Source organism: Nothobranchius furzeri, chromosome 2 (genome assembly GCF_043380555.1).
Source record: "Nothobranchius furzeri strain GRZ-AD chromosome 2, NfurGRZ-RIMD1, whole genome shotgun sequence".
Taxonomy (NCBI): domain Eukaryota; kingdom Metazoa; phylum Chordata; class Actinopteri; order Cyprinodontiformes; family Nothobranchiidae; genus Nothobranchius; species Nothobranchius furzeri.
The window spans coordinates 59,285,325-59,310,550 of NC_091742.1; the positions used below are offsets into that span (position 1 = coordinate 59,285,325).

At 41.6% G+C, this 25,226-nt stretch overlaps 3 protein-coding genes across 3 annotated transcripts; all 3 read left to right on the plus strand.

Annotated features, from left to right (window-relative positions):
- Window positions 1-44: 44 nt before the first annotated feature.
- Window positions 45-804, plus strand: LOC107377297 (uncharacterized). The gene is made up of 2 exons (XM_070548917.1): window positions 45-265; window positions 529-804. Exons 1-2 carry the CDS (start codon window positions 115-117, stop codon window positions 666-668), a joined length of 291 nt encoding a protein of 96 aa, XP_070405018.1. The 5' UTR covers window positions 45-114; the 3' UTR covers window positions 669-804.
- A 3,043-nt stretch (window positions 805-3,847) lies between these two features.
- On the plus strand, window positions 3,848-13,134 carry LOC107377294 (E3 ubiquitin-protein ligase ARIH2). The gene is made up of 4 exons (XM_015946813.3): window positions 3,848-4,080; window positions 4,181-4,281; window positions 12,170-12,325; window positions 12,422-13,134. The coding sequence occupies exons 1-4, from the start codon at window positions 3,990-3,992 to the stop codon at window positions 12,878-12,880; spliced, it is 807 nt and encodes a 268-aa protein (XP_015802299.3). The 5' UTR covers window positions 3,848-3,989; the 3' UTR covers window positions 12,881-13,134.
- A 107-nt stretch (window positions 13,135-13,241) lies between these two features.
- Window positions 13,242-24,525, plus strand: LOC107377293 (potential E3 ubiquitin-protein ligase ariadne-2). The gene is made up of 4 exons (XM_015946812.3): window positions 13,242-15,570; window positions 15,701-15,801; window positions 22,250-22,405; window positions 22,551-24,525. The coding sequence occupies exons 1-4, from the start codon at window positions 15,480-15,482 to the stop codon at window positions 23,013-23,015; spliced, it is 813 nt and encodes a 270-aa protein (XP_015802298.1). The 5' UTR covers window positions 13,242-15,479; the 3' UTR covers window positions 23,016-24,525.
- Window positions 24,526-25,226: the final 701 nt, after the last annotated feature.

Here is a 25,226-nt window from a genome sequence, read left to right on the forward strand (position 1 = left end):
AGTTCCTGTGACGTGTGCCGTTCAGTAAAGAAAACCATCCATCTTTTTTCTTTCATTTCACACCAGAGCGAGAATCGAGAAGGAGCGCTTCACCATAACAAGAAAATAACAATAATGATTTATCAGGTCATTGTGACGGGCTTGGATGGACAGAAGTTTACGATCGACTTGTGCGAGAGTGAGAAAGACTTGCAGCGAATAACCGTGCAGGAGCTGAAAGTTAAAATATCAGCTAAAATATCAGAAAGGCTCCCCGGTGTCACAGGTAAACTAGCCCACAGCAGCATGTTTTTTTATTGTAGCCACTTTTTTTTACATAAATTTTACTTGTTATACCAATTTGACGCAAGCGAGTCAAATAAAGTCAAGTAGGAAGCGATTTGAAATGCTAACGGACCTGATTTGTTTTCTTAAATGAGACGTGTTTGTGTTTTATGTGTTATAAAAAAGGTTCCCGTTGATTAAAGCATATTTTAACGTCTTTCTCTCTTTCTCTCTGTGCGTCTATTCGTGCGCGTGCGGGAGTAGCGCAGATAATAAATGACATGCAGCTGATCTTCGGAAACAAAAGGTTGGATGAGAACGACAAGCGGCTGCACGAGTATGGAATCATCCACAAGTCTGCCATCCACATGGTGATCTCCCTCGATGGAGGACCGGCTTCCTGATCGCACACACGCGGGGGGAGAGAGACGGACCGAGCGCGGCTCTTCGTCCTTCTGTTGCTCTACTCGGCAGTGCCGCACTTTACAGCATATATTTTCAATGTCTTGTTGATTGTTTATGCATAAATGTTTACGTGTATTTGAGTCGTTCAGATTCTTCCTTACACACACAGTCTGTCTCATTGTGGGCTATGAAAAGTGTTGAGGTTTAAGATTGAAGGAACGATATATTGGAAATCGTTAAAACTAGATAATTTGTCCATTCGGAGAGAAAATACAAAAATAAGTAAACACTAAAATACATTCAATATGTAAATATCAGGAACTATTAATGCTTAGGAAACAGGTCTATTCTAAGTGGCACTGACATATAATTGAGTCATGAACTTGTCAAAATCAATGGAGTGTATTACATAACCAGTCCCCTCCATCCATTTTCATCCACTTATCCGGAGTCGGGTCACTGAGGCAGTAGCCTAAGTCGAGAGGCCCAGACTTCCCTCTCCCCAGCCACTTGGGCCAGCTCCTCCGGGGGAATCCCAAGGTGTTCCCTGTCCAGGTGAGAGACATAGTCCCTCCACCGTGTCCTGGGTCTACCTTTAGGTCTCCTCCCGGTTAGACATGCCCGGAAAACCTCACCAGGGAGGCGTCCAGGAGGCATCCTGACCAGATGCCCGAGCCATCTCAACTGGCTCCTCTCGATGTGGAGGAGAGCAGATCTACTCTGAGCCCCTCCCGGATGACCGAGCTCCTCACCCTATCTCTAAGAGTGAGCCCAGCCACTCTGCAGAGAAAACTCATTTCAGCTGCTTATCTGCGATCTCGTTCTTTCGGTCACTACCCAAAGCTCATGACCATGGGTGAGGGTAGGAACGTAGATCGAGCGGTAAATCGAGAGCTTCACCTTCTGACTCAGCTCTCTCTTCACCACGACAGATCGGTACAACGCCCGCATCACTGGAGATGCAGCACCAATCCACCTATCGATCTCACGCTCCAGTTTTCCCTCACTCGTGAACAAGACCCCGAGATACTTAAACTCCTCCACTCTGTGCAGGACCTCACCCCAAAAGTAAAATCTTTCTTTTTAAATGATGGTGATGATGGCTTTTATTTATTTATTTATTTATTTATTTATTTATTTATTTGAGCAACACTTAAGATAATAATAATATAAAACGTTTTATGGTCATAAAATGATTTCCATCCCAACCTTTAGAAGAAATTAAGTATTTATTAGAATCATTTTCGAAGGTCTAGCTCTTTGGAAGCTAGTCTATAGATGTGAGAGGTGGTTTCAAACTTTGCCACAAAATCTGAGTATAGGGCAGATGTTCTGTCAACACAAAAAATAACAATTGTGATCAAATTAAAAGCCACATTTGTTCAATAAATGTGTTGACATTTTTTAGAACTAACAATATTTGGCATTAATTTTACGTTTTTGTAATTTGATTAGGGATAAAAGTAAAAAAAAAACAAGATGAGAAGTGCAACAAGGGGCTGAAAGTGTGAATAGTTCCTCTGGCAAGCCATATATATATATATATATATATATATATATATATATATATATATATATATATATATATATATATATATATATATATATATATATATATATATATATATATATATATATATACATAAAGAAGCATAACCATTGGTGCCACTCATGCACTAAGAAGTGGACCTGGACCACCCCATTTTAAAAGATTTGGGCATGCCACACAGGTAAATGGGCTGCCGCCATCTTAGTTTTTTCGCTCCATCGCATCATTCGGCCTACAAACAGTGCTTTGATTGGAAAAACACAAGACGGCTCAGGCCTGCTGAGGTTCCCATGGAGCATGGCTAGACCAACCTGCAAAAAAAAAAGATTGCTTTGCAGGTTGGTCTATTTCTAGGAAACAAAAACCTTAAACCTGCACAGGAAGCCCATGCAGGATTTAAACCCGCAACATTTCTGCAACACTGCTACCAATTATATCACAATGAAAGCCCTGCATGCATATAACATGCGATTATGAGAAGAATTGAAACTATTTTCTTTATGATTTGAAAATATAGAGCTCTATAAGTTTAGTTGTTTTTGCTTTTTGTCATGTTTTCATATGTGTTTTGCTTGACTTGGTATCGTTAAACTGCATTTTGTTTTGTTTTATAAAATATTGATACAATTCGCACAAATATCAAACAGGACAACACAATCATTTAACTTCCTAAAATACAGGGAAATGATTGTGATTAGAACGTAGTCCCTATAGTCTAAAATATATTCTGACAAAGCATTTTACACACACAGGAAACAAGTGTTGTTTATTTATTTATTTATTTATTTATTTATTTATTTATTTATTTTCCATCCATCCATCCATCCATTTTCTTCCGCTTGTCCCGAGTCGGGTCGACAGGCCCAGACTTCCCTCTCAGCCACTGTGACCAACTCTTCTGGGGGAATCCCAAGGCGTTCCCTGGCCAGGTGAGGGACGTCCTTCCAACGTGTCCTAGGTCTTCCTTTAAGCCTCCTCCCGGTTGGACGTGCCCGGAAATCCTCACCAGGAAGGCGTCCAGGAGGCATCCCGAACTGGCTCCTCTTGATTTATTTTCCCTCAAAACGTCGATTTTTTGTCCTGACATTTCACATTTAGAATGTAAGTTTCCAGTTAGTTTCACTTTTTGTAAACCTGACATAACGCTTTTATGCTCAGGGTGTGCCCATACCAGCAAACTGATTCATTATGAAAGCAGAAGTTGCGTTTAGGGCCCAAGAGTGATCAGGAAAACACAAATATGTCCTGTTTTCAGGCAGCAACAACTGAATGCGTAATTTGTGCATATACGGATTATAATAATGGAATAATAAAAATTTGCGCAGCCTAAATACTTATTTATTTATGCGTTATATTAATTATTGTATAATATAATGATTATAATAATTTGTTATAATCCTTCTATGCAAACAAAATAGATCTAAAATAAACTTGATAGATTTGATGAACTACAATATTAACACGGAAGAGTGGAAATTCAAATAGGACAAGATCCCGAATTTTAAAAAAATTATAACTTTTTCTGTGCATAGATTTAGCATTTACATCCTCCGCAATATGCTCGAATCGCTGAGTACTTCGGACTAGTTCGTTAGGTTTCGATTAAAAAGAAGTCACGTGTGTGTGTGTGTGTGTGTGTGTGTGTGTGTGTGTGTGTGTGTGTGTGTGTGTGTGTGTGTGTGTGTTGGAAACGAAATCGAAAGAGTTCTGTACTTTAACTGACAGTCTGCGTTCGTAAGGTTTGTTGCTAAAACATCAAGACTGCAGCATAATGAACTCTAAAGTCCCGAAAACTGTGATCAAACGTTATAATCGGGCTGACGTCACCATTCCATTTGCGAATGCAGATGATGAATTCGACGGTAAGTCGCTTCATGATCATTTATAAAACCTTAAACGTATTCAAGATAATATAGCGGTGGAAAATATTGTGATTTTTCGTTGCGGGTTTGTTTTTCACAGTCGAGTGTGAAGGGTTTCCGCTTCCCACTGCTCGGATGTCCTGTGGCCACGTTGTCACCCCGATGTCTCTGACCAAACATTGCCTTTATTTGTTGGGAAAGGTAAGTTGTTTTTATTCAGTTCTTTCAAAAATGTGGTTTTTCACAGATAAACAAAATTTGAAACGTGGCGTTCAGTTCATAAACCTGCACACTGTTAAGGTTTATGCATTTACAGTTGTGACACACACACACACACACACACACGCAGGCTTAGAATTTCCACAGAACACTAAAGGGTTGGTTAAGAAGATCTAGTTAAATATCTGACAATTAGATGTAGCTGATCAGAAGCCACTTAGCATCAAATATAAAATCATTATGGCATAATTGTCATGGTGGTTGGAAGTTTCTTTACCCACATGAAAGAATCGCACACAGAGATCGAGGTAAGAAAAATACAAAAATATTTATTAAAAAGGAAACTAAGGTAAACTTAGGGCCAGTGGCGGTTTTACCGTTAGGCACAGGTCAGCGGCCGCCTGGGGCCCCCTTGTGTTGGGGGGCCCCCTAGCCCTGACCGCAGGCACCCCTCTGTTAATGCCACAATATTCTTATTACCAACCTGTGGCCGCAGACGGGATTGGACATGCGCACTTCTCATTACCATAATTCCTGAACCGTTCAAGATATCATTAAAATTCCAAAAGTGCTGAGAAGATTAAAAATGGGGCTTTTCGTGCATATACAATATGTGACAGTGTGAGTGTCCTGTCACAGTGTCCCGATTGATCATGCGCCCTGGATACTTGGCCAAGGGGTTGTCCCTTTGGCTGACTGGTTAGAGCGTATGACTCTCACCCGGGAGTCTGGGCATCGAGTCCCTCCCGGGCCCTCATTTATCCACCTTGCCACAAATACATTATCGTAGCCACCGGGATTCCCTGTCTTGAGCGCAACAAATCACAACAGACATTCAGAGACGTGCTGAGTTTGTCATCCAAAATGCTCCGTTTCATAACGTTTGAATGGCTGATCAGATTGAAAACATTCCAACAGTTCCTAAAAGTACATAAAAGCAGCTTTCCAACGATCTATAGCATGAAGCAATCAGAGTTATGGAAATCCTGCTGTACAGCCTGATTGAAACGGAGCACAGCAGAGCACAGCGCCGCGGTGAAAGCGGATAACGGAACAGGGAAGCTAATTAGCATAAAAATCCAGCATGAAATTATGGAAATGCCTCAAAGAAAATCAACACGATCTGTTAGGTGTCCCAGAAGGCTTATATCTGAAGACAGTGACCACAAAGAAGGACAGATCTCCAGTGAACCAGGGTATGAATGTTCAGTCTTTATTTTTTATTTTTTTATTTGAACAACCCTCAGCTATTTGCTAATTGTAATATTCAGCTTGATTCCAGCATTATTTATCTTTTTACAATAAATAATTATTTTTGCTAAAACAAAGTTTTTGGTATAGCAGTGCACGGTGTGCATGGCAGTGTGAGGTGTGCAGCACTCTGTCTGCAGCTGGAGAGAAACTGCTTCAAGGCCTACCACATCAAATAAAAATGTCTGAAAGTTTACAAAAATAAATGGTCTTAAAACTGCTAAAAAAGTTACCAAAGTTCACACTTTTTTAAGAATAGCTGCATTACAGTTCAAAGTTTAAATTGTTCATTCCAAATTGTTTGCCCAGTAATTTTGAAGTTCCTGTTCAGTAATAAATGTAAAAAATTCAAATCCATTTTGTGCTTTTTTCACTTTTAAGCAGATTTTTTAAAGGCTTTAACACAAATAAATTATAAATACAAATCATACACTGAAAGCTGAGGTTGTTCTGAAAAAAGGAAAAGAGTTACACACACTTTGCACTTTTTATTACAATTTTACAGCCATAAGAAAAAATACCAGGCGGCCCTGTTATAATAAGAGGGTTATTAAGATGGCGATGCACAAACAGGAAGTGATTGGTAGTCATTCCACTCCAATCCAGTTGGTGGCGGTAATGAACCAAATTGTTGTTTGCCAAGTGCCACCAGACCACAAATAAGAAGAAGAGGAGAGGTGGGGGCGTTCGTAACAAACTCAAAGCGATAGTCAAAACATTAAGCATGAAATGGAGTTAAGCTTGGTTTATGCTTGACACATTTACTTTCCGCTTGGTGATGCGGCTCACGGATGGAACGCGCTTCACAACTTGCAGCGTTTATGGTTCATGCGGCTTGTCTCTGCGGTGAACTAATATTCTCCCAAACTGTAGGGGGCAGTATGGAGCTCTACTGCATGCATCCATCACTACATCACAGTAGAAGTAAAAATTACTGTTGTTTATAACATGGCATTCCAGCATTTTTTAACAGCGTCCTCGTCTTTTCCGACAATTAACAACATGTTGGTCACGGTGATCTTTGAGAGCTGAATCATACAAATGGAAAATGTTTAAAGGGAGGAAAATACGGACCAAATTGGAAAATAGAAGAAAAAAGACAAAGGCAAAAGCACAGGAGCACTGACAGGAAGAAGAAAGCAGAGCAAATATTGAAAGCGCTCAAAGGAAGGGAAACACAGGAAAAGAGGAGGACTAATAAAATGGGGAAAATAACTCATGTCAGAAGAGGGGAGAGTCTCGCAAATCCAGTTAAAAGTAAGATTGTCAAAAATTTTGTGTAAGGGGGCCCCACGTCTGTGTTCGCCTTGGGCCCCCAAATTGCTACATTCGCCACCGCTAAGGGCGCTGATCCAGACAGGACAGGGTGAACTCTGATTCTAAAAAAAAACAGAAGAATAAATGGTATGAGCACAGGAAACTGAGAACCAGGAAAAATAAACTACATAATGAAGACGGAGTGGTCTTACGGTACTGAGTTGGAATATGGACTGAAGGGGGAGACAAGTCAGGTCTGTGCAGGGGAATGTCCTGTAGTGAAGAGTAGTTGGTGGTTGCGGATGATCCAGGGCAGGTGGGCGGTGGAGAGCGGGCGGCAAGGGGAGCTGAGCGACACTGGAGATGATGACACACCTCAGGGAGGTGAGAACAGAGGCGAGGATCCAGGACAGGTGCTGGGGCAGACAAGGAAGGCAGAATGAGCACAAGTCTAAAACACAACTTCAGAATAATCTGACAGGACAGGACGTGGCTAGAGGTACCCAACGACAGAGTATCAACCGGCGCTGAAGTGTGGCAACACCGCTCCTTAAATCCCCTGGCCCTGCTGATGGAATCAGCTGCAGCTGTGACTCTCCGACACGCCCACCTGAAAAACCCGGAGGAGGAACAAAAGCCAGCAGAGAAAATAAGCAGAACCATGACAATAATGTAATGTATACAGGTCCTTCTTGAAAAATTAGCATATTGTGATAAAGTTCATTATTGTCTGTAATGTACCGGTAAACATTAGACTTTCATATATATTAGATTCATTACACACAGCTGAAGTAGTTCAAGCCTTTTATTGTTCCTAATATTGATGATTTTGGCATACAGCTCATGAAAACCCAAAATTCCTATCTAAAAAAAATAGCATATTTCATCCGACCAATAGAAGAAAAGTGTTTTTAATACAAAAACCTCAACCTTCAAGTAATTATGTTCAGTTATGCACTCAATACTTGGTCGGGAATGCTTTTGCAGAAATGACTACTTCAATGCGGCGTGGCATGGAGACAATCAGCCTGTGGCACTGCTGAGGTGTTATGGAGGCCCAGGATGCTTCGATAGCGGCCTTAAGCTCATCCAGAGTGTTGGGTCTTGCGTCTCTCAACTTTCTCTTCACAATATCCCACAGATTCTCTACGGGGTTCAGGTCAGGAGAGTTGGCAGGCTAATTGAGCACAGTAATACCATGGTCAGTAAACCATTTACCAGTGGTTTTGGCACTGTGAGCAGGTGCCAGGTCGTGCTGAAAAATGAAATCTTCATCTCCGTAAAGCTTTTCAGCAGATGGAAGCATGAAGTGCTCCAAAATCTCCTGATAGCTACCTGCATTGACCCTGCCCTTGATAAAACACAGTGGACCAACACCAGCAGCTGACATGGCACCCCAGACCATCACTGACTGTGGGTACTTGACACTGGACTTCAGGCATGTTGGCATTTCCCTCTGCCCAGTCTTCCTTCAGACTCTGGCACCTTGATTTCCGAATGACGTGCAAAATTTGCTTTCATCCGAAAAAAAGTACTTTGGACCACTGAGCAACAGTCCAGTGCTGCTTCTCTGTAGCCCAGGTCAGGCGCTTCTGCCGCTGTTTCTGGTTCAAAAGTGGCTTGACCTGGGGAATGCGGCACCTGTAGCCCATTTCCTGCACATGCCTGTACACGGTGGCTCTGGATGTTTCTACTCCAGACTCAGTCTACTGCTTCCACAGGTCCCCCAAGGTCTGGAGTCAGTCCTTCTCCACAATCTTCCTCAGGGTCCGGTCACCTCTTCTCATTGTGCAGCGTTTTCTGCCACACTTTTTCCTTCCCACAGACTTCCCACTGAGGTGCCTTGATACAGCACTCTGGGAACAGCCTATTTGTTCAGAAATTTCTTTTTGTGTCTTACCCTCTTGCTTGAGGGTGTCAATGATGGCATTCTGCACAGCAGTCAGATCGGCAGTCTTACCCATGATTGTGGTTTTGAGTAATGAACCAGGCTGGGAGTTTTTAAAAGCCTCAGGAATCTTTTGCAGGTGTTTAGAGTTAATTAGTTGATTCAGATGATTAGGTTAATAGCTGGTTTAGAGAACCTTTTCATGATATGCTAATTTTTTGAGATAGGAGTTTTGGGTTTTCATGAGCTGTATGCCAAAATAATCAATATTAGAAACAATAAAAGCCTTGAACTTCTTCAGTTGTGTGTAATGAATCTAATATATATGAAAGTCTAATGTTTATCAGTGCATTACAGACAATAATGAACTTTATCACAATATGCTATTTTTTGGAGAAGGACGTGTATCTTGTATGTAAATAAATGAGTTGTTATCTTTAACTGATAGATGTTTCCTTGATTACAGCCAACATGCCACATCAGGAGTAGCCCTGGTAGCCAATCCAAATAGCCTCATGCATCTGTTCTATTGCTATGACTTCAGTTAGCCTGGCCTGCCAGACTCTGTTTAACTCTCCACAGAGAACTAGTCTGGTTACTCACAGGCAGAGAGGCGCACGAGTGGCGGAACTAGCCAGTTAAAAAATAACCAAACAGAAAAAAGGTTGAAATGCCGACTGTACCTTGAGATGCTGTCTTTTTTTAGCTGTAGTCAAAAACAGCGTCTGGCGACAAATGACCACTACTTGGTGTTAAATTGGCTTCGATGGTGGGGAAGGAAGCCAATCAGACCTGGTAGGCCTAAACGTATTGTGAGCAGGGTTCGAATTGCAGGGGAGCTCGGCTCACCTGAAAGGGTAACAAGCTCGCCTGGAAGCCTTCAACTCACACACTCAGGGGAAGCCTGAAGAAAGATCCTGGTTCTACTTATGTTACATTTTTTATGTGGACTTTCTGGGGGTTCTTTTGAGCAGAGAGGATGCAGAGCGCCGATCTTTGTTGCGCTCCAGGCAACTCCGTCCTGCGCACGGCCACAGTAATGTTCTCAAAGTGTCACCATGCACCCCAAAATAAAAATGTGTTGGTTGACGCAGCTCTGCAGTATTGCGGGGACATCGGGGGTAGTTTAACTGGATTGGCAGACCAGGGTGGTGGTCCCCCTATTTAAAAAGGGGACCACAGGGTGTGTTCCAACTACAGGGGGATCACACTCCTGAGCCTCCCTGGTAAGGTCTATTCAGGGGTTCTGGAGAAGAGGGTCCGTCCGACTGTCGAACCTCTGATTCAGGAGAAATAATATGGTTTTCGTCCTGGCCATGGAACATTGACCAGGTCTATACTCTTGGGGGGTCCTGGAGGGGGCGTGGGAGTTTGCCCAAAACATTCTATATGTGATCTGTGGATTTGGAGATGGCAATCAACCATGCCCCTCGGGGGGCCCTGTTGGGGACACTCCATGAATATGGGGTACCAGGACCTCTGATGCGGGCTGTTAGGTCCCTGTGTGACCTGTGTCATTGATTTGTCTGCATTGCCGGCAGTAAGTTAAGCTCGTTTCCAGGGAGAGTTGGACTCCGCCAAGGCTGCCCTTTATTACCGATTCTGTTCATAACTTTTATGGACAGGATTTCTAGGCACAGCCAAGATGATCTGTTTTGGTGGCTTAAGGATTGAGGCTCTGCTTTTTGCAGATGAAGTGATCCTGTTGGCTTCATCAGACAGTGATCTCCAGCATTTTCTGGAGTGGTTTGCAGCCCAGTGTGAAGCAGCTGGAATGAGAATCAGCTCCTTTAAATCCGAGACCATGGTCTTGAATCAGAAAAGGGTAGAACTACTTCTCCAGTTCAGGGACGAGGTCCAAACTCAAATGGAGGAGTTTAAGTTTCTCAGGGTCTTGTTCACGAGTGAAGGAAAAATGTTGCGTAAGATCTACAGGTGTATTGGTACTGCATCTGCAGTGATGCAGACATTGTACCAATCAGTTGTGGTGAAAAGCTAAGCCAGAAGGCAAAGCAAGTGGAGCCAGTTGAGGTGGCCTGGGCATCTGGTCAGGATGCCTCCTTGGTGAGATTTTCTGTGCACATCCAACCGGGAGGAGATCCAAGGGAAGACCCAGGACACGCTGGAGAGACTATGTCTCTCGGCTGGCCAGGGAACACCTTGGGATTCCCCCGGAGGAGTTGGCCCAAGTAGTTGGGGAGATGAAAGTCTGGGCCTGTCTGCTTAGGCAGCTGCCCCCACAACCCAACTCCAGATAACCGGAAGAAAAAAGATGGATGTAGGGCTGAATGAATAATTGCAAATGCAATTAAATTGCGATGTGGCAAAAGGAGATTTTCTAATTGCAAAGGCTGCGATTTGACTGGCAGCGAGTGGTTAGCACAATGCTAATATACATTGAAAAACCCATAGGGATGCTAATGCTAATATCGCTGATTACATTCTTACAAATTATGAATTAAGAACGTGCCAAATAATTACATATGGAGTCTAATAAAAAGTAAAAACTGCCATCAATCAAATAAGTACAGACAGATATTTTAGTAAAGCTATAAAACCATCAGAGACTTTAACTTCAGAGTTTTGGCTAGCAGCTATTATCGTAACTAAGGTATAGAAGCTTTGCATGGACAATACGTCAATAACACAAAAGACATCAGAAAAGGGACACACTTCTTTCCTGCCAATCAGTTTTCACAGTTGATGCTAATACCTATGCTTCTTCTATGGATTTGCTCCCGGCTGCAAAGCATTACACCTTCAAATACAACATGTTGTTTACTTGTGAGTGTTTATGTATATGTAGACAAATAAACTTGTTGATATGATATGTAGATAAATATGTAGATACATAAACTTGCTTACGGTATATTCAGTACAAGTTACATAGATTATTTCTTTGCTTCTGTTAGTTGAAAAATATGAGAAAAGCCCGTTGAGAAAATAATTGCTAATTAAATCGCTATTGCAATATTGAAGGAAAAAATTGCAATTAGATTTTTTCCTAAATCGTTCATGCATGCATGCATGGATGGATGCATGCATGGATGGATGGATGGATGGATGGATGGATGCATGCATGGATGGATGGATGGATGGATGGATGGATGGATGGGCACCACAGCATTTTCAACTTTTTTATATAAAGAACAATAAAATGACATTAAGATTAACCGCTGGCTCCAACCAAAAATAATAAAAACTGCAAAACATAACCAGTTTGAATTAAAATCAGAGTCACAAACTCACAAGATTGGTAGTTGCTTTTTGTGTAAATAAATTACAATTTTGAAAACATAACAAGCTTCAGGTGGATTAAGATCAGTCACTACCAGTAACATTAATTACGATTAGTTTTGTGCAAATAAGAACAAACATAACAGGCTCATTTTCAATCAAATCACAAACTTGTTTGTTTGTGATTGGTTAAAATGTCTTTTGTCTAAACTTTTTTTTTGTGTTATTTCTCTAAAGGGGGAATACAAATTTGTCTGTGGCCAGTTTAACTGTAATGTAGAGTGGCCATATGAGGAGGTTCGTAAAATGGCTCTCCTGACCCCTGAAGAAAAGGAGTACTTTGAAAAGATCATGGCCCACAATGCTGTCAAGAATTACTTTGACTCCAAATTTGTAAGTATCTCATCAGAAACAGAATATTCACAAAGCATATTTGACAAAAGCCTTACTGTTTCTGTTTTCTTGTCCCTTCCATCCTCCAAATCTCAGTGTCCTGGATGCAAATTCTCAGTGACAAGAAAGAATGAGTCTAATCTGAGCGTTCGCTGCCAAGTCTGCACAACAAACAAAGGACACATCTACGAATTCTGCTGGCAGTGTTTGAGGCAGTGGAAAGGTCCACAACCACGTTTGGACCGTTGTGACAATGACGGCTGCACCAACGATTCACTGAAAACACTGAGAACCTGCCCAGCTTTGGTGTTTGATGAAGTAAAAGGAGTCAATGGGTGTCCGTCTGTTCGGGCCTGTCCGACCTGTGGTACTCTGGTGGAGCACACTGGGAAGAAATGTAAAAATATTAAATGTCGCAAGTGCAAGGTGGAGTTCTGTTTTGTGTGCTTAAAGACCACAGCTGATTGTAGGGCAATAAAACCTGATTATTATGGACCATGCTCCAGTGGTCTTGCCCCCCGACAGACCGCCATACCTGTGTGGAACAGAAAATAGTGAATCACTATGATTCTTTTTTATAAATCAGCATATACTTAAGTTATGTAATACCAGCGTTTTTTGCTCCTGTTGTTCCAAATTTCACCATCTGGCACAAAATATCTTAACATAAAGATTTTTGTTTCGGTCATAATTACCTTTGTTTCGCTCATCAGAAAGTTTCTCCCAAATAAACACACTATGCAGATGATATGTATGTTTATGATTTTTTTCTTTTCTTTAAAATAAAGAATAGCATATAAAACCTGAAATTGGTTTGTAATATTATTGTTTTCAATATCCTGCTCTCACGTTGCTGCTGGCAGTTCATTATTATGTGACAGCGCATCTGGGGGGGGGGGGGGGGGGGGGGGGGACGACAAAGAGGGGGCCCGCGAGCTGCCTACTGAGGACTGCTGGTCTGCAGAGTCAAATGCTTTAGCCAAGTCAACAAACGGCCTCACAATATTCGTCACTGACAATGGCACATATGATGCCTTTTAGCACTTTAAGTGTTGCAGAGACACATCCATGGCCAGTTGTGTACCCAGACAGCATGGGGGTAATAATACTGGATTCTAGATAGTGAGTTTGCTAACTTTTCAATTACTGTAGAGGCAAGGCAGGACAGAGATACTTGAAGGCTTTCTTACTGCTTTGAAGACATTTGAATAAAATCTCAGCTAACATCAATGTAAATTAAAACACTATAATTTACGATATATTTTACCTAGTTTACAAGACAAATATATCTCAGTGTATCGTATAAGTTTGCATAACATATTATGGAAATGTTTTGTTTGATGCGGCAAAGTCAAATTTGTGAACATTTTATATTTGCCTGAATTCTGGTGCTCAGTTTGTTACAGGCATGTGAACCTTAGCATGGGTTTTAGGGGGCAAGGTTGTGTGTTGTAGCATTTTGTAAGTGGTCACAATTAGTAAACTGTCAATAAAATATGAAAGATATCCAACAAAGTATAATGTTCCATCAAATTATGAATCATTAATATTGTTGAACCTTTAATATCTGATTGACTCTGGAAATAGGTACTTTGGGTATTCCAGGGAACCAACAATTGTCAATAATTTGACACAGATGCACAAATAGATCCATCCATCCATTTTCATCCGCTTATCCGGAGTCGGGTCACAGGGGCAGTAGCCTAAGCAGAGGTGCCCAGACTTCCCTCTCCCCAGCCACTTGGGCCAGTTCCTCCATGGGAATCCCAAGGCGTTCCCTGGCCAGGTGAGAGACATAGTCCCTCCACCGGGTCCTGGGTCTACCTTTAGGTCTCCTCCTGATTGGACGTGCCCGGACAACCTCACCAAGGAGGCGTCCAGGAGGCATCCTGACCAGATGCCTGAACCACCTCAACTGGCTCCTCTCGATGTGGAGGAGCAGCGGGTCTACTCCGAGCCCCTCCCGGATGATCGAGCTTCTCACCCTATCTCTAAGGCTGAGCCCAGCCACTCTTTGCAGAAAACTCATTTTGGCCGCTTGTATCCACACTCTCGTTCTTTCGGTCACTACCCAAAGCTCATGACCATAGGTGAGGGTAGGAACGTAGATCGACTGGTGAATCGAGAGCTTTGCCTTCTGACTCAGCTCTTTCTTCACCACGACAGACCGGTACAACGCCCGCATCACTGCAGATGCAGCACCAATCCGCCTATCGATCTCACGCTCCAGTTTTCCCTCACTCGTGAACAAGATACTTAAACTCCTCCACTTGGGGCAGGACCTCATCCCTGACCCGGAGAAGGCATTCTACCCTTTTCTGAATCAAGACCATGGTCTCAGATTTTGAGGAGCTGATTCTCATCCCAGCTGCTTCATACTCGGCTGCAAACTGCTCTAGCGAAAGCTGAAGATCACGTTCTTTTTTTATTCTTTTGTTTAGTTACTTTAAAGCAAGTAACAGGACAACACATTTGACTTTTCAAAAAACTTAAAATGATGCTGTGATTAGAATTCAGCTTCCAGTCTTCTAAAATCCATGCTGACTGAACGCATTTCACACAGGAAAAAGAGGTTATTTATTTATTTATTTACTTATGCATGCTTTATTTATTCCTTGAAAATGTCATTTTTCTTTCAGGATATTTCACATTTACAATGTGAGCTTCCAGTTTGTGTTGCTTTTAGTAAACATGACAGGAACGCTTTTATCAGGTTCAGGGTGTGGTCATACTGAATCACTGTGAACGCTAAGGGTGCGTTTACGGCTCAAGACTGATCAGGAAAACACAGATATTCCCAGTTTTCAGGCAGCAACAAATGATTGCTGCGTAAATATTTTGTAATCCAATATTCTAACAAAGATAACAAATTTAAAATAGACTTGATTATATTATGCGACTTGATTAACACAGAAGGAATTTCAAGGTCTAGAAAATTATTGCATTAGATTAATCCTTTTTTTTCTGTTGCAGTGTTTTAATTAATGTTGTGCTTCCTTTTACTGCGCACTTCATTTGTTCTATTCTGTGGCTTGAAGCGCACATCTGAGGCGGTCTTCCGGGAGGGCAGCGCGTGCTGGAAACGAAATCGAAAGAGTTTTTTTTTACTCCGACAGTCAGCCTTAAGTCTTTTGTCGATCAAGTCTGCAGTAAAATGAACTCTAAATTCCCAACTACGGTGACCAAACGTTACGACCCGGGTGACGTCACCATTCCATTTGTGAACGCGGATGATGAATTCGACTGTAAGTAAATTTATAATCATTTTGTAAACAAACCTTTTGAAACGAATGATTAAGCGGGTGGTGACGTGTTGCTTCCTTATTAAGGATTTATTTTTATTTATTTTATTTTTTACGCTGGTTTGTTTCATAGTCCAGTGTGAAGATTTTCCAAGTCCCACTGCTCGGATGTCCTGTGGTCACGTTGTAACCCCGATGTCTCTCACCAAATATTGCCTTCATCTGTTGGGAAAGGTAAGTTGTTTTTATTCAGTTGTTTCAAAAATGTTTCATAGAAAATAAGTTCGGAGTAAAAACGCTGAGTTCCGTTTATAAACCAGCACACTGTTGGAGTGTTGGACAATTGAACCCATCCCACCACCCCACCCCACCCCACCACACACACACACACACACACACACACACACACACACACACACACACACACACACACACACACACACACACACACACACATTCAATTCTGAGACTTTCCACAGACTACCAAAGGGTTGAGTAAGAAGAACCAGCTTAATATTAAACAAGCAAATGTATTTTGAGCTGATCAGAAGCCAGCTCTCTGAGCTGATATAAAATCTTTATGACTGATAGTATGGGGTGCCATTTGTAAAGTCAAACAGTCATAATCTAACAGCAATATTTTTGGTTATTTAGCATATCATAAGAGAAAAAATTGAGAGTTCACTTTTTCAAAGTCATATTTTCACCATGTTATTCATACATTTATAAATGTTAAAGTTTCCAAATATATATTTAGTTAGCAAGCTAAGTATTTAATTTATAGTTAAATATTTATGTTGCAAACTAAATATTTAGGTCTGATCTAAATACTTAGTTTGTAAAATAAATATTTAATTCACTAACTAAATATTTAATTTACTAATTAAATATTTATTTTTGAACTAAATATTTAAATTGTAAATTAAATATTTAATTTGTAAATTAAATAATTATTTTTCAAAAAAAAAATATTTAGATCCCAGCTAAATATTTATTTTCCATGATGTTATTCAGCTCCACACTATATTTTATATTTTTGGGTCAGACTTAAATATTTATTTCCCAAATACTGATTTTGCAAACTAAATGTTTAGCTCCAAAATAAATATTTAGCTGGGATCTAAATATTTATTTCGGAAAATAAATATTTAATTTACAAATTAAATATTTAGTTCCAAAATAAATATTTAATTAGTAAATTAAATATTTAGTTAGTGAATTAAATATGTATTTTACAAACAAAATATTTAGATCAGACCTAAATATTTAGTTTGCAAAATAAATATTTAACTGCAAATTAAATATCTTGCTAACTAAATATTTATTTGGAAACTTTAACATTTATAAATGTATGAATAACATGATGAAAATATGACTTCGAAAAAGTGAACCACCAATTTTTTCTCTTATGATATGCTAAATAACCAAAAATATTGCTGTTAGATTATGACTGTTTGACTTTACAAATGGCACCCCATATGATAGATGATTACAGCAACCTGTCAGATTTGGGAAGGCCAGTGAGATTACAGGGATACCTCTAGCAGCCCCTCAGAATTGCCTCTTTCAGTTATGACTCTGTTCAAGGCTACTTGGACTGTCTAAAGATACCTCGAGAAAATATTCAGATTTTCTTCCCTCAGAAAGACCTAAGATCTCCTGAGATTTCCAGTTAGTAAAATAAGAAATTAGTTGTATATTTTGACTCAGTGCAAGGCGATGTATTTGGTACCTAGTGTTACAACCTGTCTAGGAGGGGCCAGGCCACAACATGAAGGTGGATCCCCATTTTCCACAGATCCCAAGTACCACACCACAGTTTGACTTGTATACATGGATTTTTATTAACAAGTTTTATTTTAACTGACAGCGAGGGAGGATAAATATAACTCAGGGTGAACCAAAAGGCCAAAACAACAAACAAAACACCCCTAACTTAAATAATCACCTTACCTACAAAATAAAATTGAAAAAGAAATACAACCAAACTTACCTCCCTGATTACAAAAGCAGGAGAAAACTGAAAGGACAAATAAGATGGCAGGTTCACCCCTACTTTCCACAAGTTTAACAACAGGACATTAACTGGATTGTGGCAGGTTCGGATGAGCAGAGAATGAGGAGCAGCTGCAGGTGGTGTTGACGTCCCTCTTAAAGGTCTGCTCCCATCAATTATCCAATCAGGGCTCTTCCCAGGCCACTGGTTCACCAATCAGATGTGGGCACCTGCACTAAGAAACATTATGAAGACAAAAACAACTTACAACCTTTGGTTGTAACACCCCCACACCCAAGAATTAAACACACCCCCTAAATATGTTTAATTCATGGAAAAACACAAATACAAATCTCTAATATCTCCAAATCTCTGAAACGCCCGAGACAGGGCATCAGCTAAAACGTTGTCCTTACCACATTTGTACATGCTCCGTGGCGCAGAGCCACTTATCTCCACCAATCCATCATCTACAAGAGAATAGGGCGGTGGTGAACACACAGAAACAGAGGCAGCAGGAAGGCTTTGACCATTTACAACACTTTCTCGGGAGAAATACCTCTTTTATTAAATTTCCTGAAGATATTGCCAAGTGGGAGTAAGTAGATTATGAAAAGAAGGGGACCTAAGACTGAGCCCTGAGGAACTCCAGAGGTAACTGGCTTGGGGTTAGAGTGGAAGGTGCGCAGTTGGACAAATTGACCAGTATACGGTCATATGTGTTTTTCACTCCAAGTTGTCCAGCTAAACTGGCATCATGTGCTATGCTCAAAATCTGTGTTCTAAGGTCTGCCGGAACAACCACTTGTTCTACCTTTTTCAACTCGCTCGAGTCTGGAGACCAAGACCTCAGCAAAACCCCATTCCTAATGTAATATGTTACATTACTGCTAGGTCCTTTATCTGCAACAGATAAAACATGATCCTAAGGACTGATCATTCTGTTCTGATCAGCATATCTCTATTTACGTCCGAGCTCAGTTTCATTCCAACGGGAATCGCATTCGCAGTTTCACATTCTCTCATGGTTTCTTCTCTATTTACATCACTCATAACAGGTTCATCAGAAGTCATAAAAGAATCAGAGAGATCAACCATAGTACCCAGTTTACGAGCCTGTGGGCACTCCGAGCCCCTCTCAGATGACTGGACTTCTAACCCTATCTTCAAGGGAGAGCCCAGCCTCCCTGCAAAGAAAACTCATTTCAGCCGCTTGTACCTGCAATCTTGTTTTTTCGATCACTACCGAAAGCTCGTGACCGTAGGGGTAGGAATGTAGACCGACAGGTAAATCAAGAGCTTCGCATACCAGCTCATCTCTGTCATCATCATAACCGACCGGAACAACTCTCGCATCACTGCAGATGCAGCACCAATCTGCCTGTTGATGTCCCGTTTCATCTTTTGTTCACTCGTGAACAAGACCTCGAGATACTTAAACTCCTCCACTTGAGGCAGGACCTCATCCCTGACCTGAAGAAGGCATTCTACCCTTTTCCAATTCAAGACCATGGTCTCGGATTTAGAGGAGCTGCTTCGCACTAGGCTGTGAACCGCTCTAATGAGAGCTAAAGATCACGTTCTCAGAGGTGTGGACTTGAGTCATTATTTTAATGACTTCTGACTTGATAACATTTATAAAGACTTACGACTTGACTTGGACTTGAACGCCAATGACTTGCGACTTGAATCGACTTGGATCTGTTGACTTGATGATGACTTGAGCATATTTGACATTTTAGCACAAAAGTGGCACGACATGGACATGGACATGAATCATTCTTGGTTCTGGGTGTGATCTTGTATGGCTAAATGCAGCAGCACTTTGTTTATAATCAGTTTTGGCTGCACTTCCTGCTTGTTTGAGCAAATAAATGAAGCTTTAAGAAGCTTTAATTCTGGAATTTATTTATTATCATTGTCATTAAATTAAAGTTGGTCAGTGTCATGGTTTTTTCTCTATTAAGATATTTGACCCACATACAATATTACTCTCAGGAGACCAGGAGATGTAGTAAAAAATAGTTGATTAGAGAGGTGAGCGGAAGCTGGCAGGGATGGGCTGGTTCCGGAGCTAGAGGTTGGATCACTGGAAGAAATGACACATGAAATGATGATCGGGACGGGGAGATACTTATATATACAGTGGGGAGAGTTCTTACTGAGATTTGGTTGTAGCAGAGCGTGGGAGAGGTGAGCCGGCACCGGGGCTGTGGGTCAATGTGGAGGTTCCAAAGCAGTGAGGCGCGTTGTTGGAGGGTGGACAGGAGACGCACGGGAGGAGAACAGGGCCAGGGAGGATTCAGCCGTGGTTCCGGAGATCTAAAGGGAGCTGCAGAGGCTGGTATGAGAGACTGAGATCTTCCACACAAAGGCGTAATCCAGAGCGGGTTCTTAGGAATCCTGTGATGACAAACAGAGAGGTTTCAGGGAACAAACTAAATTAGGTTTCAATAAACTGGAACGGATTCAGGTGGCTGGACGTTACCACTAAGGCAAACAATCTGGCGCTTAGTGGCATCTAATTACATGATGGGCTGCAGGTGAGCAGGGTGACTCTGCAGCCGAGGTAATTAGCTGGATGGAGTCTCCTTAAGTCTCTCCCTAGCCCTCCAACAACCTGTGAAGAAGAAATGTGAACCCACAACCCCAGTACCTGACAGACAGATGACTTGATTATGACTTGAAAATTCAAAGTTAAGGACTTGGACTTGACTTGGACTTCCACATCATTGACTTTGGACTCGACTTGGGCTTGGTTGTCTTTGACTTGGACTTGACTCGAGACTTGACTGAAAAGACTTGTGACTTACATGTGACTTGCAAAGCAGTGAATTGGTCACACCTCTGCACATTCTGATGAAGCCAACAGGACCACATCATCTGCAAACAGCAGTAGCTCGATCCTTAGGCCACAAAAACAGATCACCTCACCATCTTGTTTAGTTTAGAGTGTAGTTTGGTGCATTAAGCACAAATCAGTCAGGACCCGTTCCCCCAAACAGGTGAGAGGCTGTCCTCTCATTCCCCGGGGTAACCCCCAACGTACAGGCACCAAGTTACTAAGTGTGAGGAAACCTAAAGGAAGACACAGGACACTCCAGAGCGACTGTGTCTCACAGGTGGCCAGGGAACGCCTTGGTATTCCCCCAGAGGAGCTGGCCCAAGTATCTGGGGAGAGGGAGGTCTGGACCTCTCTGCTTAGGCTGCTGCCCCTCGACCTGACTCTGGATAAGTGGCTGAAAATGGATGGATGGTTTCTAATTTTATAACGGCATTAAATTAGTAAATAGAAATTCAATACTTTGAGAAGTAGGAAGGCTAACCAGGAGTTACCAAGTGTGAGGTGACTAAAACTATAGCAGAGAACTAACAGAATATCACTGAGGCATTGAGTAGTAGGCATTCATAGTAGAGCAAAAAGTAGTCAGCCAGGAATTACTAAACAAGTGAGAACAGCGATTACCGTAATTTCCGGACTATAGAGCGCACCTCAATATAAGCCACACAAACAAAAAAAAGGTTTTCCACACACACACACACACACACACACACACACACACACACCGCACTCGAATACAAGCCGCGGCGCAGCAGCCACATGCAGGTCGCCGGCGCACAGCGCATGTACGGCCATAACATAAGATAATTAGACAGAAAGACGCTACCTGGAGGTTTTTCATTGTTTTAATTCAACAAAACAAATTTTAAAAACAGGTGAACATGCCTGCATGTTTAGAAAAGAAAACAGCACTGATAGCATTCATATTTCTGGATGGTTGTAAAATAAAAACAGAACTGACACGTTATTACCGGTAATTTGCATGTTTAGAAGAAAAGAACAGCGCTGACACAGCATTAATAAGCCCTGGATGATTAGAAAATAAAAACTGCACACAAAACATGCCTGGTTAGTAAATAAAACACTTGCCTACCAGAAAAAGTTATTCACTCTCATCTTCCTCTTGTGCACTAAAGCCATTAAAGTCCTCTTCTTCAGTGTTGGAGTTGAACAGCCTCAGAAGAGCTTCGTCACATACCTTTTCTGTGGCGATGTCAGTGTCGCTGTCCGTGTTGCTGTCATCATCCCCGGGTGAAGCTGGCTTGAATGAGTTCTTCCCGCTGCCGTCTCCAGCGCCGAACCATGGATTCATTCATGCCAAGCTTACGTGCGGCAGCACTGTTTCCCTCCTTTACTGCCAGATCGATGGCCTTCAACTTAAATGCGACATCATATGAACTCATACGTGTAGAGGGGGTATAGACTTGAAAAAAATTCTTCGTCGTGCTGCTTGCATGTGCTAAATTAAAATGAGCACTTTCGATTTCCACTTTTGACTTCCACCTGTTTCACTTTCTGCTAAAGCGCCCCCTGGCAGGTGAAGGAAAATCTTCAGTATAGCCGCACCTCATTACAAGCCGCATGGTTCAAAGCGTGGGAAAAAGTAGCGGCTTATAGTCTGGAAAATACGGTATGCTACAGGTAGAAGGTGACTAAAACGAATGCAGTAAAAGCTGGTACAAACGTACAACAACGAACATTGATGGCTGACATTAGTAAACTAACAGAAGTCCAAGTACTTCTAGCATTTAGTTTTACAAAATGGTTATCATTGCTTGCAGAGTTGAATTATCTTTTATCTAAACATTCATTTTCTTTCTCTTTTTTGTGTTGTTTCTCTAAAGGGGGAATGCAAACTTGTCTGTGGCCAGTTTAACTGTAATGTAGAGTGGCCATATGAGGAGGTTCGTAAAATGGCTCTCCTGACCCCTGAAGAAAAGGAGTACTTTGAAAAGATCATGGCCCACAATGCTGTCAAGAATTACTTTGACTCCAAATTTGTAAGTATCTCATCAGAAACAGAATATTCACAAAGCATATTTGACTATTTTGGTTTCAATCACCCATTGTACAAGAAATAGACATGATAAAAACGATTGCTTTACTGTTTCTGTTTTCTTTTCTCTTCCATCCTCTAAATCTCAGTGCCCTGGATGCAAATTCTCAGTGACAAGAAAAGATGAGTCTAATCTGAGCGTTCGCTGCCAAGTCTGCACAACAAACAAAGGACGCATCTATGAATTCTGCTGGCAGTGTTTGAGGCAGTGGAAAGGTCCACAACCACGTTTGGACCGCTGTGATAATGACGGCTGCACCAACGATTCACTAAAAACACTCACAGCCTGCCCAGCTTTGATCTTTGAGAGTGTGAAAGGGGTCACTGGATGTCCTTCCATCCGGGCTTGTCCTACCTGTGGTACTCTGCTGGAGCACAATGGAAAACAATGTAAAAATATTATGTGTCGCCAATGTAAGGTGGAGTTCTGTTTTGTGTGCTTAAAGGTCACTACCAAATGTAAGTCAGATCCTAACTATAACTATTTTGGTCCATGCTTCAGTGGCCTTGCTCCCCGACAGACTGTTATCCCTGTGTGGAACAGGAAAAAGTGAATCACTGTGTATTTTTTAATAACTCAGCATACTGATTTTTCTAATTATCGTCCAATTTCCAAACTCTCGTTTTTATCCAAGATTATTGAGAAAGTAGTTCACACTCAACTTTCCAGTTACTTAGATCATAGCCTCCTCATCACTTTCAGTCTGGCTTTAGACCTCACCACAGCACAGAAACTGCACATCTTCATGTATGAAATGATATCCTGGTGGCAACTGATTCTGGTTCCCATGTCCTTCTGTTACTCCTGGACCTCTCTGCTGCCTTCGACACAGTGGACCATGACATCCTACTTAGGAGGTTGGGGGTAACAGGGATCCCACTTCATTGGTTCAGATCATATTTGTCAGATAGACAATTTAGTGTTCACATTGACAGCTTTTCCTCTCCATCTACTCCACTTCACTGGGGTGTGCCTCAGGGTTCGATTCTAGGGCCACTCCTATTCTCGATTTACTTATTGCCACTGGGGATGGTTCTGACAAACCTTGGAATAAGTTATCACCTTTACGCGGACGATTGCCAGATTTATCTGGCTTTAAGTAAACCTGGCTCAACACGCCTCCTTGTCGACTGTATTACTGCAGTTAAAGGCTGGCTGTCGGAGAACTTCCTTTGCCTTAACGAAAACAAGACCGACGTCATTCTTTTTAATCCAATAAATCCAAAGCATGCACCTGGTGACTACCCTCTACCGTTTTTAAATCTTAAATCCTGTGTATCCAGTCTGGGAGTGAAACTTGACTTTGATCTGTAAATGAGTTCACAAATTAACTCCACAGTCCGGTCCTGCTTTTTTCAACTACGTCATATCTCGCGTTTAAAGTCAATAGTCAAACGACCTCAGCTGGAGTTGAGACTATGCCAACTCACTACTTGTTGGTGACAGCGCCTCAGCAATCGAGCATCTACAGAGTGCAAAATGCGGCGGCTAGGTTCCTGACAAACACCTCGAGACGCTGTCACATTTCACCCGTCCTTGCACGCTTGTACTGGTTACCTGTTAAATACAGCATCCAATTTAAGGTTTTGACCTTTGTCTACAACATTCTGAATGGTCAAGCCCCGGATTATCTTTCAGAACTGATAAAGCCTTATGCTCCAACCAGAAACCTGAGATCTGCAGATCATTTGCTTTTGTGCGTCCCGAAAATGAGGTATAAATCTCGTGGAGCGGGCCTTTGTGTTCACTGCTCCTAAACTCTGGAATGCTCTCCCCCTTAGTGTTCGACAGGCCCCAGAACTGGGTCGATTTAAGTTGGTACTGAAGGCCTTCTTCTATCATTTAGCTTTTATTCAATTATCTAGTTTTTAGTGTTTTTACGTTTTATTGTGACTGTATTTTATTGTTGTATGTTTCTTTTACAATTTTTTGGATTTTACCTCTTACCTCCTATATGACTTTTATCTGTTTTTATCTTGGGGTTTATCCTTTTTACTGTACAGCACTTTGGTCAGCTGTCATGTTTTTAAATTTGCTATATAAATAAACATGGTATGGTATGGTATGGTATGGTTTGTACAGTACTTAAGTCAAGTTATACCTGCTTCCTTAGCCTCAGTTTTTCTGATTTTCAGAATCTGGCATAAACTTTCTTACCAAAAAGACCTTTATCATGGTAATCTCTGTGCTTTGCTTTCATATGGGTTTATCCCAATTAATGGCAAACTGGCCACCAAGAGCACAGCGATATTTCCTGGTGATCTGGCTGCCGAATGGTCTTTTTGGCTATATAGTAACACATGTACCACAATTGCCACCAACACATTTGTTCAAGTCCAATTCAGCATTTTTCGTAGGCTGGTACAGGTACAAGAAACTGGGTCTTACGTCGGTGTCTGTCTTATTTCCTAGCAACAGTGACAGCGTAAAAAGGAAGTTTAAAACTCAACTTAGCAGCAATACGGGACCCACCATACAAGATCTGACCTAGAGCAGGGGTGCCCAGTCCTGGTCCTGAAGGGTCGGTACCACCACATTTTGGTTTAAACCCTGCATCAACATACCTGATTTCAATTAGTAGGTGATTAACAGGCTTCTGCTGAGCCTGAAGAGCTGCTGCACAGGTGACTCAACCACTTACATCATGTGTTGGAGCAGAGAAACCACTAAAACGTGCTGGATACCGGCCCTCAAGGCCCAGATTTGAATAGCCCTGGATAAAGGTGTTAAAAAGACGAACTCATATATACTGAAAGTTTCATTT

What these genes read in the sequence shown, in the direction of transcription:
- LOC107377297 (XM_070548917.1), top strand. Translation starts at nt 115, where the DNA reads ATGATTTATCAGGTCATTGTGACGGGCTTGGATGGACAGAAGTTTACG. An exon ending in AAGGCTCCCCGGTGTCACAG is followed by an intron (nt 266 to 528) that starts GTAAACTAGCCC and finishes GTGCGGGAGTAG; the next exon opens with CGCAGATAATAAATGACATG.
- LOC107377294 (XM_015946813.3), top strand. Translation starts at nt 3,990, where the DNA reads ATGAACTCTAAAGTCCCGAAAACTGTGATCAAACGTTATAATCGGGCT. An exon ending in GCCTTTATTTGTTGGGAAAG is followed by an intron (nt 4,282 to 12,169) that starts GTAAGTTGTTTT and finishes ATTTCTCTAAAG; the next exon opens with GGGGAATACAAATTTGTCTG. An exon ending in ATTACTTTGACTCCAAATTT is followed by an intron (nt 12,326 to 12,421) that starts GTAAGTATCTCA and finishes TCCAAATCTCAG; the next exon opens with TGTCCTGGATGCAAATTCTC.
- LOC107377293 (XM_015946812.3), top strand. Translation starts at nt 15,480, where the DNA reads ATGAACTCTAAATTCCCAACTACGGTGACCAAACGTTACGACCCGGGT. An exon ending in CGCGGATGATGAATTCGACT is followed by an intron (nt 15,571 to 15,700) that starts GTAAGTAAATTT and finishes TTTGTTTCATAG; the next exon opens with TCCAGTGTGAAGATTTTCCA. An exon ending in GCCTTCATCTGTTGGGAAAG is followed by an intron (nt 15,802 to 22,249) that starts GTAAGTTGTTTT and finishes GTTTCTCTAAAG; the next exon opens with GGGGAATGCAAACTTGTCTG.